At 33.5% G+C, this 17,367-nt stretch overlaps 1 protein-coding gene across 2 annotated transcripts in view; it reads left to right on the forward strand.

The window, feature by feature from the left end:
* The window catches only part of LOC105194895 (hemicentin-1), a 122,299-nt gene extending 106,521 nt beyond the window's left edge, over window positions 1-15,778 (forward strand). For both annotated transcript variants that reach the window (XM_011160029.3, XM_039447834.1), the window contains exons 4-6: window positions 10,155-10,307; window positions 12,129-12,462; window positions 14,277-15,778. In XM_011160029.3, the coding sequence (XP_011158331.1) occupies window positions 10,155-10,307; window positions 12,129-12,462; window positions 14,277-14,425 (636 nt within the window). In that variant the 3' untranslated portion in view covers window positions 14,426-15,778. The remainder of the gene's footprint in view (window positions 1-10,154; window positions 10,308-12,128; window positions 12,463-14,276) is intronic.
* The last annotated feature ends 1,589 nt before the right edge of the window (window positions 15,779-17,367 follow it).

Consider the following 17,367-nt stretch of genomic DNA (forward strand, 5'->3'; position numbering starts at 1 on the left):
ACGCGCCTCTCCGCGTTCAGATCTTCGAAGTTTACTTTATCGAGGGAACACCCTTGCGAGACACAGCGGAATAAATAAAATTGGGAGAAAAGAGTGGCCTGGAGGCCACGAGGCCGAATGTAGGTGACGGTTGAGAGGACCAATAAATTTCGCGCGATTGGAAACCATTCTTTCGAGGGGACATTAATTAAATGGCGCGCCGATGTTATCGCGGCACGGCGCGGCGCGTTCACACGTGCAAAGAAAAGCCGTGATTAATAGAGGTCTCGTCCACGCCGAAGAAGGATTATTTTCTTTCCAGCCCGACGCGCACTGTGCTAAAGATTTTGTGAATAGGCGCCGCTTCTTTTCCGCCGTTTCTCGCATTGCAATAGGTAACTTCCCTCTTACAGATTTGAAAAAAAGAACCGAGAGAAAAGAACTTGTGAGAAAAATGGAACTGTAAGAAGAAATAACGGAAATAGATAAGTGGTAAAATCAAGAAATAAAAATTTTTATAAAATTCATATATACATCTTATTTATAAACATTATTTCTACTGTAATACATTATCTACGCGCCTACACATAAGTGGCCGCATATCCCACTCCTGTTGGACATGCGGCAAAATGCAAAGATTTTTTGAAGTTTTGTTTTTTAAATATAAGGAGATAAATATTTCGTATGTTTTTAATTTTTTTATAATAATAAACAATATAAAGTTTTTACTGCTATAGTTAATTTTCCTTAAATACGGTATATGTGAGTAATATTTAATAAATCAACTTTTAGATAAGTGTGATTTATATACACTAAGAGGAACAATTTTTAAATTTTAATAAATATTTATTCGAATAGTACTAATGAAATATTTATTTACAGTATATAAATATTTATTCTATAAAAAATAAGATAATTAAATTAATGGTTGTTATATTAAATAAATATATATTTATATTTAGTAAATTAGTACTATATTCAAATAAATATTTATTAAAATTTAGTAATTCTCTTATTGTACTGGTATTACTTTATACAAACTGCGGTTTGTTGAAAATGTAATTATTTATTATTCGGTGTGGTTAAAAATATGATACAAAGTCATGTAGACAAGTACACCACTGTATCCAGCACACAAACCATTTATACTTTCTCTTCCTCTCTTCTTTCTCAACTACTTCGTCATTTTTCTTTTCATTGTCTTCCTCTTTTTCACTTATCAACACAACTCTTCACTTATTAGGAACAAAACTAACTCAGTTAGTTACCGTGACCGTTCTGTTACAATATGTTATATTATTCTGTTACAACTCGTAGCCATTTGCGGGTAGTGGAAAGATATACTATTGTCACCTGGCCTTAGACCGGTGTCTCTCTAATAGTAGGAATTTGCAGCTTCTGGATTTTCTTAAGCAACATTTTAGGTGCAATGTGCAATTCGATGTCCACGCTTTAAGATATTAGCGGCGTGACCTCGCGCGAGCCGGTCATGAATAAATCATGGGATATATATATATATATATATATATGTATCTTCTATTAACACGATATCGTCTATGTTACAATTAATCGTGTGGAAAGCCGCGTAATAGCACTACTGCTTTTAGCCGTTTCCATCTCATTAATATTGTACTTCAGAAGATCAATACAACTCGTAGAGAAATAGTTGGCCAACACTCTACGTTTGTATTAAAGTTTTCTCTACATATATGTTAAAACAATTATAAACACCAAGAATATATGTTACATAATACAATATTAACATCAGTTTGGTAATTCCATCGGGAAAATATATAATAATTTGATGAAAATATATAATAAAAAACCATTCTCATTTTTACTTTGACCAAATAATGAAGTCATTTGCGAACTGCGTTATGCAAATGCATCCCTTCGAGGTTGATCAGGATAGAAACGATGCCCCCCCGCGAGCGAATCAGAGCTTCAGGTAACTTGGCGGGTAATCTTAAAAATAAAACCTACCGCCCTTTTAACGAGCAGTCGGCGGCGCGAGGGTAACGTGCACACGGGGCTTTATAATTGCATTCTCTCTGGTCGAACGCGAGCGTCCGGTTCTTGTTACGACATACGTTTTGCCCGGTTATGTGACTGCGCTGGAAATTTATGGCCACTAAAACGCCTCGCCGCTGGCGAACGCCTTTCGTTATTCCACGAGTACCTTTAATTAAACGAGTGACGTCCACGCAGCTTTTCGCAACGCGCGTTATAAAGCCCGCAATCGTACGGGGGCCCTCGCTCATCCGTGAAATCATGAACTCGTCGACCGGCAAAATCGATGGTCTCCTCCGAGCCAAAATTATTTCATAGTTGCATTGGAATGTATTTTATACCGATCAATTTTCTGTCAGAGCTCAATACGATTCTCTCTCTCTCACTCTCTTTGCAGCTATATTTTTTGCATACACAAACTACACCGCATCTTTTAGATTCGACCGAATGTTTTTACACATAACTCTGAAAAAAATGCATATTTTTCAACGAATTTTTCCCAGAGAAATGCCAGATATGATTACAAAATCAAAATTCAAGTTTGCTTGGTAAATTACGGGATGCAGAACAGTTTAAAGAAGAACTTTTTAAAGAAGCGAGCAAACATTTCTGCCGTATTTCACAAATTTACATGTGTAATTTTAATATGGAGTTCTTAATGACTAAGAAACTATTCGAGCTATTTATAAAAATACTTTTGCTCCAAATTTCTTTAAAACTTGAGTTTTTCGAAATAAGATACAATTGACATTTTTTTAATAATAAAGAGAATAAGATTAAGTAAAAAATATTAAAACGAAATATTACACAATGCTAGTTTTATTGATATTAATTCAAGCATTCACGCTTATAGAGCATAAAGAAGGGTTAATTACGTTGACGCATCGTGACCCTTCCCGCGAGAGCATAGTGTTATGAAACGCTGTTGTTTATTACTGACATCGTTAACCCTTGACGCTTAATGTAATGTAATGAAGCAACTTATATAATTCGCACACACGGCCAATAAATGCATGGAGCATAAAAATGTACAGAATTAAAATGGAAAGCTTAATCAGATTCAATATTACTAAAATTATTTCTGTTTAGAATTCCTCTACATTTTATAGGAAAAATATTTCAACAATAATATAAAAAATTAAATTATAATTATTATTAACTACATATTGTATATTATTGACTGTTCTATAATTTATTAATGTCTAAGGACATTGGATTTAATCAACATTATTTGGATTTAATCAACATTATTTGGATAAAGTAAGAAAAAAAATGTAAAATTAAAAAAGATATTAAACAAAAAAAGTACTTTGAGCTCATAATAACAGTGAAAAATGAAAAAAAAAATCAGTTAACAAAACGCTTTCAAATTGCGAGTTTTCATTGGAATCGTATATTTAAAAATTTGTAAAAAACAGTTTTAGAAAAAAAAACGAAATATATTATAGAATATCCATTTTATAACAATTTAAAATAAAACGTAGTCGCTATTGTAGATAAAGTTATTTATATTGCATATAGAGACTCTTATAGAATTATTAAAAATAGTTTATTATATTTAGATAATATAAAAATACAAATATTAATAGCTTATAATATTTTTTAATTGAAACCTCATTTAAATTTATATTATTATTTTGAACTTGTAACAATAAACCTTTTTTTTTCCTTTACATAAATGATCACACGGGGTGTTTTCTATACCTTAGCTGATTTCAACATATCGGTACTGAATATGAGTCGTAACTTGTTTCTATTGTAAATTAAATTTGAAGTCTTCGAATAAAAGACGAGTATGGATTTTTGATTGTTAAAAAAAAATTTGCTGACAAGAGCTTTATTTTTTCAACGCTGGGATGTAAAAAAAAATACCCCAGACAATTATTTTTGGATTAATGTAGGAACATGACGTCAAATAAATTTCTAATCAATTTCGGAAATTAAATGGCTAGCAAACGGAAGAAATTGCGAATGGACTCGCTTCGGTCTGTGCTCTGTGTATATTCATCGAGCACTTTCCAACACGAGGCTCTGAAAACAATTGAAAAGGCGCTCAAAGAGTTATGTAATTACGGCGAACGATATCGAGAAGCGAAGACGTCAAGATGACAGTCAATATCGGCGCGCTGAGAAAAGTAGCCCGAGAAACGCGCGCTCTTGATCTTTTATTCATGTCACGTCGACCGGAGCCTCGCTCCGTGGCTCGTCCTGTCTTCCCGCGTCCAAACTGCATCCGGCTGTTACGCGTCCACGACGGACATGTCATTTTGCGCGATAACGCGCGCGTGTTGCGACACGCGTGACACATGAACGGCCGATCCCCCGTAGCCACCCTCGATGCTGCGTCACGTATACGATGAGAGTGCACTCTTCGACATACATGTCTTTCCGCAAATACGGAAGTATTTCTCATAAATTCTCGTGTCGACGACAAAAAAAGAGAAGGCTGGACTCCAAATTTAATGAGCGAATAAAATTACGTGAGAGTTTAATAATATTCGCGTTTGGCTCTAACCATAATTTTTTTTTTTTTTTAATTACCTTAACCCTTTGTGGGCACCGAGGATCTTTAAAGATAATCTCCTCTCTGCAAATTTTCAATTTTGAATGGAAGGTATCGGTTCTCATCCCTCCCCCCAAAAAAAATTATTGATAGTGAGAACTTATTGGTAACGCCAAGTAACGCCGTATTTTGTCACTCGTGTTTCGTATAGCGACACGTGAAAGTTGATATGGGGATGTCAACGAGTCCCTCGGGTCTTGCGAAATAGTATTTTTCGCAAGTAAATCATATTTTTTGCTACTTTTAGCCTTAATTTCGATACGTAATGTAAGTAAAACATTATTTAATTTATATAAAATAATGCACAACTTGATTAGGTTCGTGCGTTCTGACAAACAAGTTTTGCATGTAAAAAAACCACCCTCGGGTAACTGTAATCTGTGAATTTGCAAAAAAGTACCGTGTCTCCTTCATTTTAAAAGGGATATAGAAATGGTATTTCATGATATTAAGAATTTATCAATACTTAGTATTTTATCTTCTTAGTATTTATCAATACTATTATTAATTTATTAATAACATAAAATATTCTTTAAATAATATCGTGGTAAAATATTAATCGTGCTAGTAAATTTCGGAGTTAATTTTTTTCTTATCGAGTATACATAAAGGAACATCATTTGTTAATTCATCAAACCTCAGTTTGATATCTTAATATATTTTAAAATTAAAATTTCTAAATGACAAATATTATTTTATTATTTAGCTGTGATCATTGATCGCTTATTAAAAAAATTATATTTGCCGGCGAGAAAGTTGAGTTCACATTTCACAAAGAGCACGCTATACGTTCAACTTTTCACAAGACAGACGTGATTCTGGAAACAATTCCAAAAACATCAACAAAAATACTTGTGTATGCAAAATTATCATATGAAACATAACAGTTGCAAATTTGGGCAGACCGCGAGTACGTGAGACCGATAAACAATATGGACGAAAGAAGAGAAGATAACGAGCTATTCATCGGCCATTACGTTTGCAATCCGAATCCGAGATATATCGAGAATTAATTCTATAGCCTACTCGTTTGTCTACGCGTTTTTTCGACGTTTTGGACGTGCTTGGATCACGCATTTATTGTTTTTTTTCCCCGTCGGTGCGTGTAATGCATACACTATGCGCCAAGTATTTTTCAGCGAAACGCTGATTTGCGTTACAAAGGCAAGTTTTTAATCACGCACCCGCGAGTAGGCGACGCGTGAAAAATATATATGTATAAATTATATTTTTCTACGCTGGCAAAATAATTCAAACCCTTGAATTCTCAGATATAATTTGTAACATAATAGTTTTTAAAACATCAAACGCGAAGTAAACAATGCGCACCTTTTTTTCATATCAGAATTGTTATTCCGCTTCATTTATACGCGCGAGTGTTTTGACACTTGTTCAAAAATAAATCTTGGCCGAGAATTGCCTGAAATTTCCGGAATGGAGATCATTAGACGAAAGGATTATAAATATCCCATATTCATTCCAGCATGCCGCAATTATCTTTAATGACCTTTTAATTTAAGAATCCCGTATATATTCAGTCAAGTCTCACTCATCCCGCGGAAAGGGGTAATAACGCAATCGGACTTGCCGCGGTCGCATTTCAAAGATATCAAAAATGCAATCGTGTCGACGCAATTGATGACGGAGAGGAGAGAAAGAGGAAAATACGAAGGAGGGACGGGGGCGATAAATTACAACGATGTTCGAGGCATACCAAAAGGGTTTTTAATGAAAGATCGTAATGAAAGAGTGAGTCTCGCGCGTGAGAGATAGGATCCCCCAAAAGGGATTGCTCTTTGCTTCCACGCGCGCGCGGGAGTTTTTTTCCACGCCGACGACAATCGGCGCGCGAATGCGTCACCGGCACTCGTTATCCGCGAATTATTTATTCTACGCCCGTCAATATTGAATTTGTCCCTATTATTGAAACATCCCGCTGGTAATTCGCTTCAACGCGCGCGTCGCTTCGTAATCACCGAATCCGCTTAATTTCATCAGAATCGGCGAATCGAACGCGACCGGAGAGAGCGCATCTCCGAAAAACTGCATCCGCTGATGCCTCTCGCCTCGATCTGTAAATGTACGTATCCTCCGACCGTACGAAATTCTTTAATATTCAATCAAAATTTGTGTAAGATTATTTTGCAAAAATTAGAACATAATGGTACAAGGATTCCAAATAAAGTAACGCAAATGTTGTACATTGAAAAAAAGACTCGTAATAACTATCGAATGTATAGTAAAAAGTATTAAATATTTGGTCAATGTAACCAAGAGTAATTTTTCTCTTCCAAGTATTTAGTAAACCACATTTGGTAATACTTACGAAACATTTAGAAAAATAAAATTATTTTTGGTTATATTGACAAAATATTTAATTGATACTATTTCACTCTACATTTGGTAGTTATTACAAGATTTTGTTTTCAATGTACAAGCAGTCAATCCTGACTAAAAAGAATAGAAATAAAAGCTTATAAAAAAAAAATGTAATGCATTGATATATTAATCAGACTTGATAGACTTGAAAACTGGCCAGTGATTTTCCATCAAAAACAGACTTGAGTACAAAATTGAAAAATTCATTGGTCTATTTACACTGTTAAAAATCGGCATCAGAATTTCATGAAATATAACGGAAGCAAATTTCAAGCAGGTATATTAAAAAACATTTAATGTACATTTAATGTAAATTTGATGTTGTCAAAAGTGCACTAAAAGTGCACTAATTTTATGCACATGATTTTCACTTATTGATACATTAAATTTACTGGACATTAAATTTAATGTGTAACTTAAAAATACATTAAATTTTATGACATTTTTAACAGTGTACAAAATCAGATTGAAAGATGTATTTAAATAAAAAGTCTGAAAACATTTGTAAAAAATTGTTTAGGAATAATAAACGCAGCTAATTATCCGAGCCCGCAAGATATTGGGAGTTTATTTCATATTAAAAATTAAAAGCATACTTTTGAGTCGTAAAGTCCTTAAAAAAAGTTATACCTGGTGAATCTGTCGCATAAAATAAATTCTCAAATCCCGTGTACGGACAATTAGTTTCGTGACTATATAATTATTCCATTGCATCAGTAAATAAATATAATTAATGTACTAACTATTAATTTAATAACTCTACTTCATAAAAAGGTTTATATATAATTATCCCATTGCAACAGCAAATAAATAGCATCAACATTTAATAACTGCGAATGGATAATATTTTACAATATTGGGTAATAATTTATTTATATTAATCTGTATAAATGTAATTCGCATTCTCCATTTTATTATTGCTGTACCTAACAAGTAATATCTCCTGCTCCAATTCATCCATAATACATTCGTTCAAAACGTATTATAATATAAATTTATGCTCATTAAGTTTAATAAATTATTTATTTCCCCTCTTATTTGTCATCCCTTTGTGCATAAGAAAACAAGGATGTTTCCGCATTAATATGATGCAGCAGCTGCGGCATCGATTAGCGTCAGTAATATGTCTCGAACTCGGTCGCCGTAGTCTAATAAACAACGCGCGGCGTACATAATAATCTAATGCACGATGTTCGCCAAATATCTTCAAAGTTGCACGCGCCCGCCGCAATTCCGTGTCCCTCAATATCAGCCGAAACTTCGGCCATTACTTCCGGGATTTGTGCCACGAAATACAAACATTAAACGTAAAGTCGCTCATCATAGCGCGACGTCGGTCGCATGACAATGGATACGCGCATCCCCCGCGCGGATATAAGATACGAAAAAGTTGACGATGGTGAAAAGATTGCGCCGCGAGGGATGGCGTTAAAAAAATTGGACGTCTCGGCATCAGACCTGTAACCTTCCGTAAAAAAAAAATTTCATTTCCCTTCGCGGATAAAGAAAACGCATCGTTGAATTCAATTTTTAAAATAATTCATCGCGGTCTTCTCTCTACCTAACGACAAACTGGCGCGAGATACGTAACGCAAAAATAGAACGCGCGCTCGAAACTCTTTTCATAAAGTACGTACAATACATAATGTGATGTATATCTCATTGTTCTGTCTGCGAAAAGCACCTAACGATTCAAATATTGAATAAAATATCTATAGGTAAATATATAGATTCGCGAGGGACTTCTCTCGGCGACGCATAAGAATATCGTGAGATTCTACGGAAGATCCATTTCTATCTTGGTGACATTTTCCATAAATAACCGTCGATGTCTATCTTTGAAGTCAACAGAGCGAGACTCACGCAATATATTTTCAGCAAAGTATCGCGCCGGATATTTCAAAAGATCTGTCAAGCAGATACTTCTGTTCCTATTGCTCGCGAGAGAGCGTCGCGGAGTTGAAAATTTAATCGAGTGCCGGCAAAGTAATACATACGGATCTGGGTCGTTTCGCCAAAGGCGGCCGCGCGCTTTGCCCGGCGCGGTTTGCAAAATAAATAATGCAAAAAGGTTGCGGGCGTCTCCGGAATTTTATTTCGTTTTATATATTTTGAATGTAATTCGCAGCTCTGCGTTTCCCTTCCCTCCTCCCCCCATCCTCACCCCGGTAACTAAAAGACAGAATTATATGACTGAAATTCGGTGGGAATGCAAGACACTGTGTTTTATAAATATGATAATCAACTGGCTCGCGGGGAAAATCTGGGGTGGCTTGTATTAAAACTGCGCGTGATACGGCGTATTAGAATAAGTAATAATGCATGCACGCATAGCGAGAGAGGACATTACCATAGCAAATTTTCATTGTTTCCTGCACGCCACATGTGTATCCATCTATATCCACATCGGCTTTCAATCTTGCTTGTTATACATATTCTCTATCCACTCGAGATGATTTATCCCAGGTTGAGAAATAACTAGTCACTCTTGTAAAGAAGTACAGCTAGAGTTTACTTTTTTCGATAGCTGTTATTTAACTTCATCCCCTTCTTTTTTTTATCTATAATTTAAAATTTACATATAATACAACTTTATTTATATCTATAACTCAAGTTACATTTTTTTTAATTAGTAACTAATTAGTAGTTACTTTTATAGTTTACTTTTATACTTTATATTATATTTCGAACTTATTCGTCAACATATAATTTTGCGTTCGGAATGCAATAATAAATCATTATCACAAGGTTTAATTTTACGAATTATTAAGTATATAATTTTGATAATATATTCCAAATTTAATGTATTCTAAATTTTATTGATTCAGTTAATATATTAAATTTGTTTCGATTTTCAATTTTTAGAATAACTACATTTATTATATACAAAATATTGTAGCATATAATTGTTTAATGAAAACAATAAGTAAAATAATTTTGTAATATTAGAAATGTAAGATTCTTGTATTTAAAATAGCAATGCACAAACACGCATATATAAAAAAAATAATAATAATTGAAAAGTAATGGCTCGTTCTTGTTGAGCAACGTGTTGCCTTTCAGAACGGATAACTTTTGCAACAGTAACTGGTCATTTTTTGAGAGATAAACTGTAACTGGAATTAGATATTTCTACAAAGTAATTTCCCAAATCCCGAATTTATTCTGGAATGATTAATGAGAAACAGTAACAACGAAATGACGAACAAAACTCATATTTCAGGTAACGTGGATCAGGCGGAAAGACAGGCAACTGCTTACAGTGGGTAGGAGCACGCATTCTATAGACACGCGTTTCGTTGTCGAGTTAAGCCCTGGCTGGAATCTAATGATTAAAAACGTCAAGCACGATGATGCGGGTCTTTACGAGTGTCAGGTAATGTTCATAACAAAATAGTCTATCTTAATATCGTAGCAATAAAGGAATGACAAGCATACTGTGATATTCATTACGTTATTGTATAATATCATCCGTAAAAGAGATAACACGAAACATGTGAAGGATTTTTTATAAAGCAGAATAATAAACAAATCCAGAAAGTTGAATTTTCAGAAAATAAAAAAAATATTTTATCTTCAAATCGTTTATTGTACGAATATGATAATTTTTTAATAGATATAAGAACAAATTTATAAGTTTTAATTAATACTTCGATTACTTTGAGGATTCAAAAGAAAAAGATAAAAATTTCTAAACTTGTCTAGTTCTGACAGGATTTATATTTACTATTTATTTATTCTGTAATATTTTACATTTATTTTTCTTCATAATATTAATAACGGTGAAGATAAAAAGGAAAGATTATTTAAAGTATAAAGCAGTAATTTCTTATTTTTTATTTGAAAAGTTTTACAAATTGCTCTTAACAAAGCATTCTTTTATATATTTCTTTTTGTATAAATGTAATAATTCTCCGGGCATAGGAAATGTATGAACAGAATTTTAGACTTTGATCAATATTTTGATAAATTATTTAAAAAATTGTAATAAAAAACTTCTGGATTTGTGTTTAGTTTTTGAAGAAATTTTATATTTATTATTTATTTGTATTTATATTTTTCATTTTCTGTTTTATACTTGTCGGAACAAAATTGTTCACGATGTTACACTACTGGATAGAGAATGATTTGAAACCACATTTCTTTTTAAATGGACTTGTTTGATTTTTGTAGGAAACCCTTCATATACGTTTTATATTAAAATATATTTTTCTCTATATAAAATTTAACATAAATCTAAATTCATATATATAATTCGTAAAATCAAGACTTAATCGTAAGGTAAAGTCTGAAAAATATTTGAAAAATCCATATTTCTTTACTTAGAAATTATATAACGACAGTCTAACAGATCTCATTTATTATTTATCAGTCCCTATTAAATAAAATTAGTTTGTAATTTACTCAAAATCAGCAACTCGTTTACCGCGAATTTATTAATTTAAATTAAAAGCAATTACCTTTCACTTGAAGACTAAGATCAGAAACTTTGTAAAGAAATACCTCTCTGCAATTAATATTAAATGTAGTCATAGTTTAATATAATCATATTAAATATAATATAAATTTATATTGTATTTCACGCTGATGGTTAAATGTAAGTGTTTTGAATACAACAAGTGCTCCTTTCTCATAAAGATTGAATATCCAATTTTAAAAGTCGATTGTGAGTCATTTTAACAATGCGAGTTATGGCTATCAATTGTTTCTTAACAAACACAGCTTTTTCTTTGCGTCTCTCTCTCCGTAACGGAGTTTTTCACCCATAAAAGATAACAAGCGGGGGACAATCAGCCGAGTTCACGTTGCGCCGATCTTTGCAGACCCATCAGACCGTGCGTCAAATGATTGGTGTTTACCAAGCTCAATCAGTAGTGCAAAGCGATCGCGGTCAGACAGTAGTAATATGTCCAATGTGTCAAACCGTCCTATCAAATAATAACAGAATTTTCTTGATACCTGTTGATAATCTCTCTTAGCAACATACATGTGCAACTTAATTACATTACAATATAATTACACGTAGTACTGATAGGGATACATTCGCTTTTATTTTCGCAATTTTAAGCTGCTTTATTCTTTCTTCTATCTATGATTGAGCCCTTTGATTTATTGTACTCAAGAGAATCAGCCTCGAAGATTAATATGTTTTATAAATCATGGTTCTCATTTTCACGACGCTTTAATATAATAAAAGATTCAGACGGAACCAGTGCAGCAGCGATTCGTGCGGCTGAACATCACGGAGGCATACGCGGTGATACCGGGTGGGCCGGATCTCCACGTGAAGCAGGGCTCCAGTCTGCGTTTGGAGTGCCAGCTGATGGCAGCCACAGAATCGCCCGTCTTCGTGTTCTGGTTTCGCGAGGCGCACATGATAAACTACGACTACGAGCCCGGCGTCAGATTCGACCGTAAGGGATTCGGCTCCGTGTTCATTGTGGAGAAGGTGAAGCTCTCGCACGGCGGGAATTACACGTGTTCACCGAGCAACGCCAGGCCGGCTCATATCGTGATACATGTCATCGAGGGTGAGCTATTGTTTGACGTGACTCATTAATCCTCTAATTCCTGGGTATTTAAATAGCTTGTCCGCAGGTTTACTGAACTACTAAATTTAGTATCAATTAGAGATGTACGGATTAGGTTTCTTCAACGCGAATAAAGCCGAATTGAATTTTATTTCTTTGTTCGAATTTGATACACAAACTTTTAATTAACAACATAGTTATTATTAGATTCAATGTTAACATATAGATATAATAAAAGATTTCTATAGTATAAAAAAAAATAATATTGATTACATGATATAAAGTCATATTAAACATGATTTTATGTAATTGGTAATATATGGTAACAGAAATTCAATTCTCACCTGATTCGATTCGATTTAATTCGTGTTTAAACAGTTCGCACATTTCTAGACTATCGTTATACTCTTATTATTACAATTTAGTATTTAGCAACGAAGAAAGAGCGAATGTACAATTTTTTGTAGGTGCAGTTACATTAATCTGACTAAAAAAAAATTAAGTAACGCCTGGATCATGTATATTGATTTTATGTCAGTCGTTTATCGCGGTATTGAGGATGCTCCGTCATCCTTACGCCCCGTCAATTTCATTGCATTTCTCTTTCCATCTTAACCGAGCCTTTTGAAAAAAATCTTTCTCGTCGATCATCGGAACTGCTGAGAATCAGCCCCCCCTTTCTCCTCGAACCATTGAGACGACACTTATTTATGCTTTCGCGTATATATACGCGTGAAATCTGGATTCGGGTTAAAACAGATGCGTAAGACGAGCCTTATAGGCCGTAAAATACGCGAACTATCCTCAATCTCGGAGGATCGCGGTATATAAGACCGGTCGTCCATTTTTTCGATCTCAGCGGGATTAACCAGTAGTTTATTTCGGCAATTCCATTCCGACCGGGATCAACGCGAATGATCATTTAAAGTTTCTTCATGTATTGACGAGGAAACGTACATTCACAATATAAAATGCACGCATACAGCATATACATGTACGAAGAGAACAATATTGCAAAAGCATTTTTGCTGAAAATTTAATTACATATAGACTTGTAAATAATTTGGACTGTTAAAATGGTCAAATAGTTTGCAAAAATGTCCAATTTTTTTGCAGCATTGTTCGAACGTCCTGCACACGTATATAATTATTTTGATGTTCTATCCAAGTTATTTTCAGATGTTTCTGTACCTCGATAAATTTTTAGATACTTCAACGAAACCTTCCTCTCCGTGTAGTAACAAGTTGATACTCGAGTTATTTTTTAATCATTCGCCACTGTTTAATATATTAATTTGACTTGAAAATAATGGAGTAAACGATTTAACTGAAAGAGTGTGTTAAATTTGATTAAAATTTGGTTTTACTGTTTACGAAGTTTATATATTCATTATGAAGTTCACATGAACACTGCTTACTTTGAAGCTGAGCGATTCAACCATAAAAGCGATAAAACGTAATTTTCAAATCACATATATGTTTTATGTTATAATAACAAATTTCGACGCGCATGAAAGTTAAAAAAATAACAAAATGTTATTTAACTCAAGAAATTGATTTAAATTTAATTCCTTAATATTTAATCAGTGTATAATATTTTGTTCGTTTTTAGCTTTTCGCTCAATGTATCAATTCCAAATTACAGTAACGAATAGTTTACTGATCAATGTTTATACGACGTATCTCTTCAACAGAGCTTCAATAGGTAGAAAATACGAAGTTTGGCCAGATATTTCGCGAGCACTCTGTAACGTCCGATTGCTTTTCTCTCACTCGCGTTTAATTCCATCAAGGAATCTCATCTGTTTTCGCAGAGGAGGAGAAACCGGCGGCCATGCACGGAGGCGATCGGCGAGATTCCACGGCGGCTACGTCAAGCAACGCCATACTAATTCTCGCGGCTGTCCTGATTATCGCGGACGTAAGACGGTGCTTCCAGATTCTCATCAGCCACGCCACGTGACTATCGCAAACCGATGATAGCTTTCGTAAAGCCGAGACACGTTCAGGAGGAAGTTCAAACACTTCGAATTTCGTTTCTTGTCTCGACGGGTCAAAACGCCACTGCCGAATTCACGTATCGAAAATCATTGCCCTTAGTTCATCTCACGTCTCGCGAGCCGAAAGTCCCCAGCCGATGAAATCCAAACGTTCGTGAAGAGGAGGAGGACGCGACGGGAGATTCCGCGTGGGATCAAAGAAAAACCTATTTGCGAGTAAACTTAAAGCGAGAGATTCAACTGCAGACAGTTTCCATGAGAAATCCGTATCCCCAGTGGCGAAATCTAAGGAGGACTGCAAAGTTTCACGTAATCATGTAACTTTCGTTTAAAGAAACGTCCCATCCAAGTGACACTACTTGATAGAAACTCCGCTTGAACTCGTAACGAGTGAATAATATTCGTGGAATGAGATTTGGTCGTCTTTCGACGTGGACGAATTTGTTCGCGAACTTCAAGAACCAAGAAGTTACTGCCTTGTGTCGTTGGTCATCATAAACTCTCGCGCATTGAAACAGAAGTTTTTTTTTCCGCGAAAACTCATCATTTCCACTTAAAATGTCTTCAGAGACTAAATTTTATTAACCACTTGAAGTGAGGAGTACTACTTATTTCCTTGTTTCTTTATAAAATTATCAATCATTTTTGCGTTTTGACCATTTGGAAATGCGTTTGAATAAAAATAGAGCGAAGAGCTAATTTTTTTAAATATTATCAGCAACAGTAATGGAATTAATAATATGCATATGTTAAACCGTTCATTGAATTCCAACAAAATTTGAAGCTTTTTCAGAGATCTTCATGTCTCTTAGAGTATTACATTTTCGTAAACGAATTTAGGGATGCAATCTCTTCGTGAGACAGGTAACATTTCATCGTGAGAATCAAGTATTATTTGCTCCTTATAAGTTTGACAAGTTTCCAGCAGGTTAATGCAAATGGGATATTGAATTCTGTAAACAAAAGTTGTGTTTGGCAACGTCGGTTCTACGTTAGCTTTCATCAATGTTGATGATAATAAACTCTGAATTTAGCATTGTAAATATTATGTAACGTAAGATAACAAAGTTATCTCACTTACAGACGCGTGCATTTTTCACGCGTTTCAGACGACATAATTTTTCAAAAGATTTCTCATGCGAACAAAATCACATTCGAAATTGTGTTCATAAATAAACTGTCAACCATAGTTGAAATCAATTAGAGATAGAGAAAATTATATTTCTATTCGCATGCACACGCCCAAAGTTTTTTATTATGATATTGTTACGGTCGTGCGATATTTGTAATGTGTCACCGTATAGTTTATGTAATCGATAGTAATGAGTTGACGGTCGCTCGTTGACGACGGTTGTTGTTATGTTGCTTACGTCTGGAGCCTCGTTTCGGTGACAGACGTGTTCTAATAAACGTCTCAGTTTCTTTTAAAGAATCTGCTCAATTATTTATTGTGCGTGAGTGCGCGTGAGTGTCTTGTGCCACCGTCGGACGTAACAATATTATTATATATTTGCTGCATATTAGAAAATAAACATTTTTATTTCATATATTTATATAATATATGCAATGTTATCGTTATACAAATTAAATGAATATATTAATATTTCCTAATTAGTAAAAATTTCAAGAAAACGTTATTGCGAATAAGAGTTAGAAATAAATTTTTAAAAATGTGCATTGGTATATATTATATAATCCTATACGAGATACAGTTTTATCTTAAGAACTTATTAAATGAATTATTCAAATCACAATAATTGATCGTACATAAAGTTAAATAATTAATCAATTAAATTTTAATAATACCATAAATGTATTTCAATATCAACGCCAATAAATATAATATACGTGTACGCATCATGATGTATGTTAGAAAATCATTTTCAATAACTATTGGATTTGTATATATATTAAACTAACAAAAGAAAAGATATATTATATATTAAATTAAAATGTACAACATGTTTTATTAAATACCTTATATATTACGATACCTTGGAAATTATTAATCTTTTAACATCTACAGTCTCAGTTTTGCGAAGTGTGAATAAGGTATTTTAAAATGTGAATAAACTATCAAGAAAAAAAAGATAGAGGTCAATATTTAATACCGATGACGAAAATATAAATATTATTAAATAAATTAATAAATTCAAAACTATTTTTTAAAGAAATATCAATATTTTGATAATTTGATAAATTTTTTTTTTTTTTTTTTTAATTTAATAATCATTAATTATACAATTTTGTTAAATAGAATTAACAGCAATAATTAGAAGAAATCTATTACAGAAAAATGTCGATATCTTGAAGTAAAAAGGTAAGTAAAGTTAATAAATACATTAATTAAGAAATTAGTAGTTCAATAGATATATGTATAATTTGTCGCAACAGAGCTACATTTTGTCTCCGTTGATTAAAGTTCATTAAATACAGGGAACAGAATAGTAATTTGCAAAAAAAAGCAATTGCTCAAACAATCCAGCGTTCAAGTAATCCAACTTAAAACGCTTCGAGAAGTTCCATGCAATTTATCGGTAAATTCCGACAAGCGTCGACAAGTGAAAGTAAGTTGAAAACCCATGATTGAAAAGAAAACTTCAAGGGTTTTGCTCGTTTGTCAAATTGTAGTTGGCCACGTAAATCCGAACATTACCATGAAATGTCTTAAGCAAGAAAACGTTATATTAAGAAACGTTATTCGCGCATACGCGAGAAACAATTACAAATATGCTGCAAAAATGACAATTTTTTTTTTAAAGCCGTTTACATACTATTAATTGTTTCTGCTTGTTGATTAGTCGCTAAATATATTACAATTCATATCATCGTGATGCGTTTCAAATGGATTAGAATTTCGCGTTTACAACAATCGATAAATTTTAATTACACGCTAACTTATACT

Source organism: Solenopsis invicta, chromosome 4 (assembly GCF_016802725.1).
Source record: "Solenopsis invicta isolate M01_SB chromosome 4, UNIL_Sinv_3.0, whole genome shotgun sequence".
Classification (NCBI taxonomy): domain Eukaryota; kingdom Metazoa; phylum Arthropoda; class Insecta; order Hymenoptera; family Formicidae; genus Solenopsis; species Solenopsis invicta.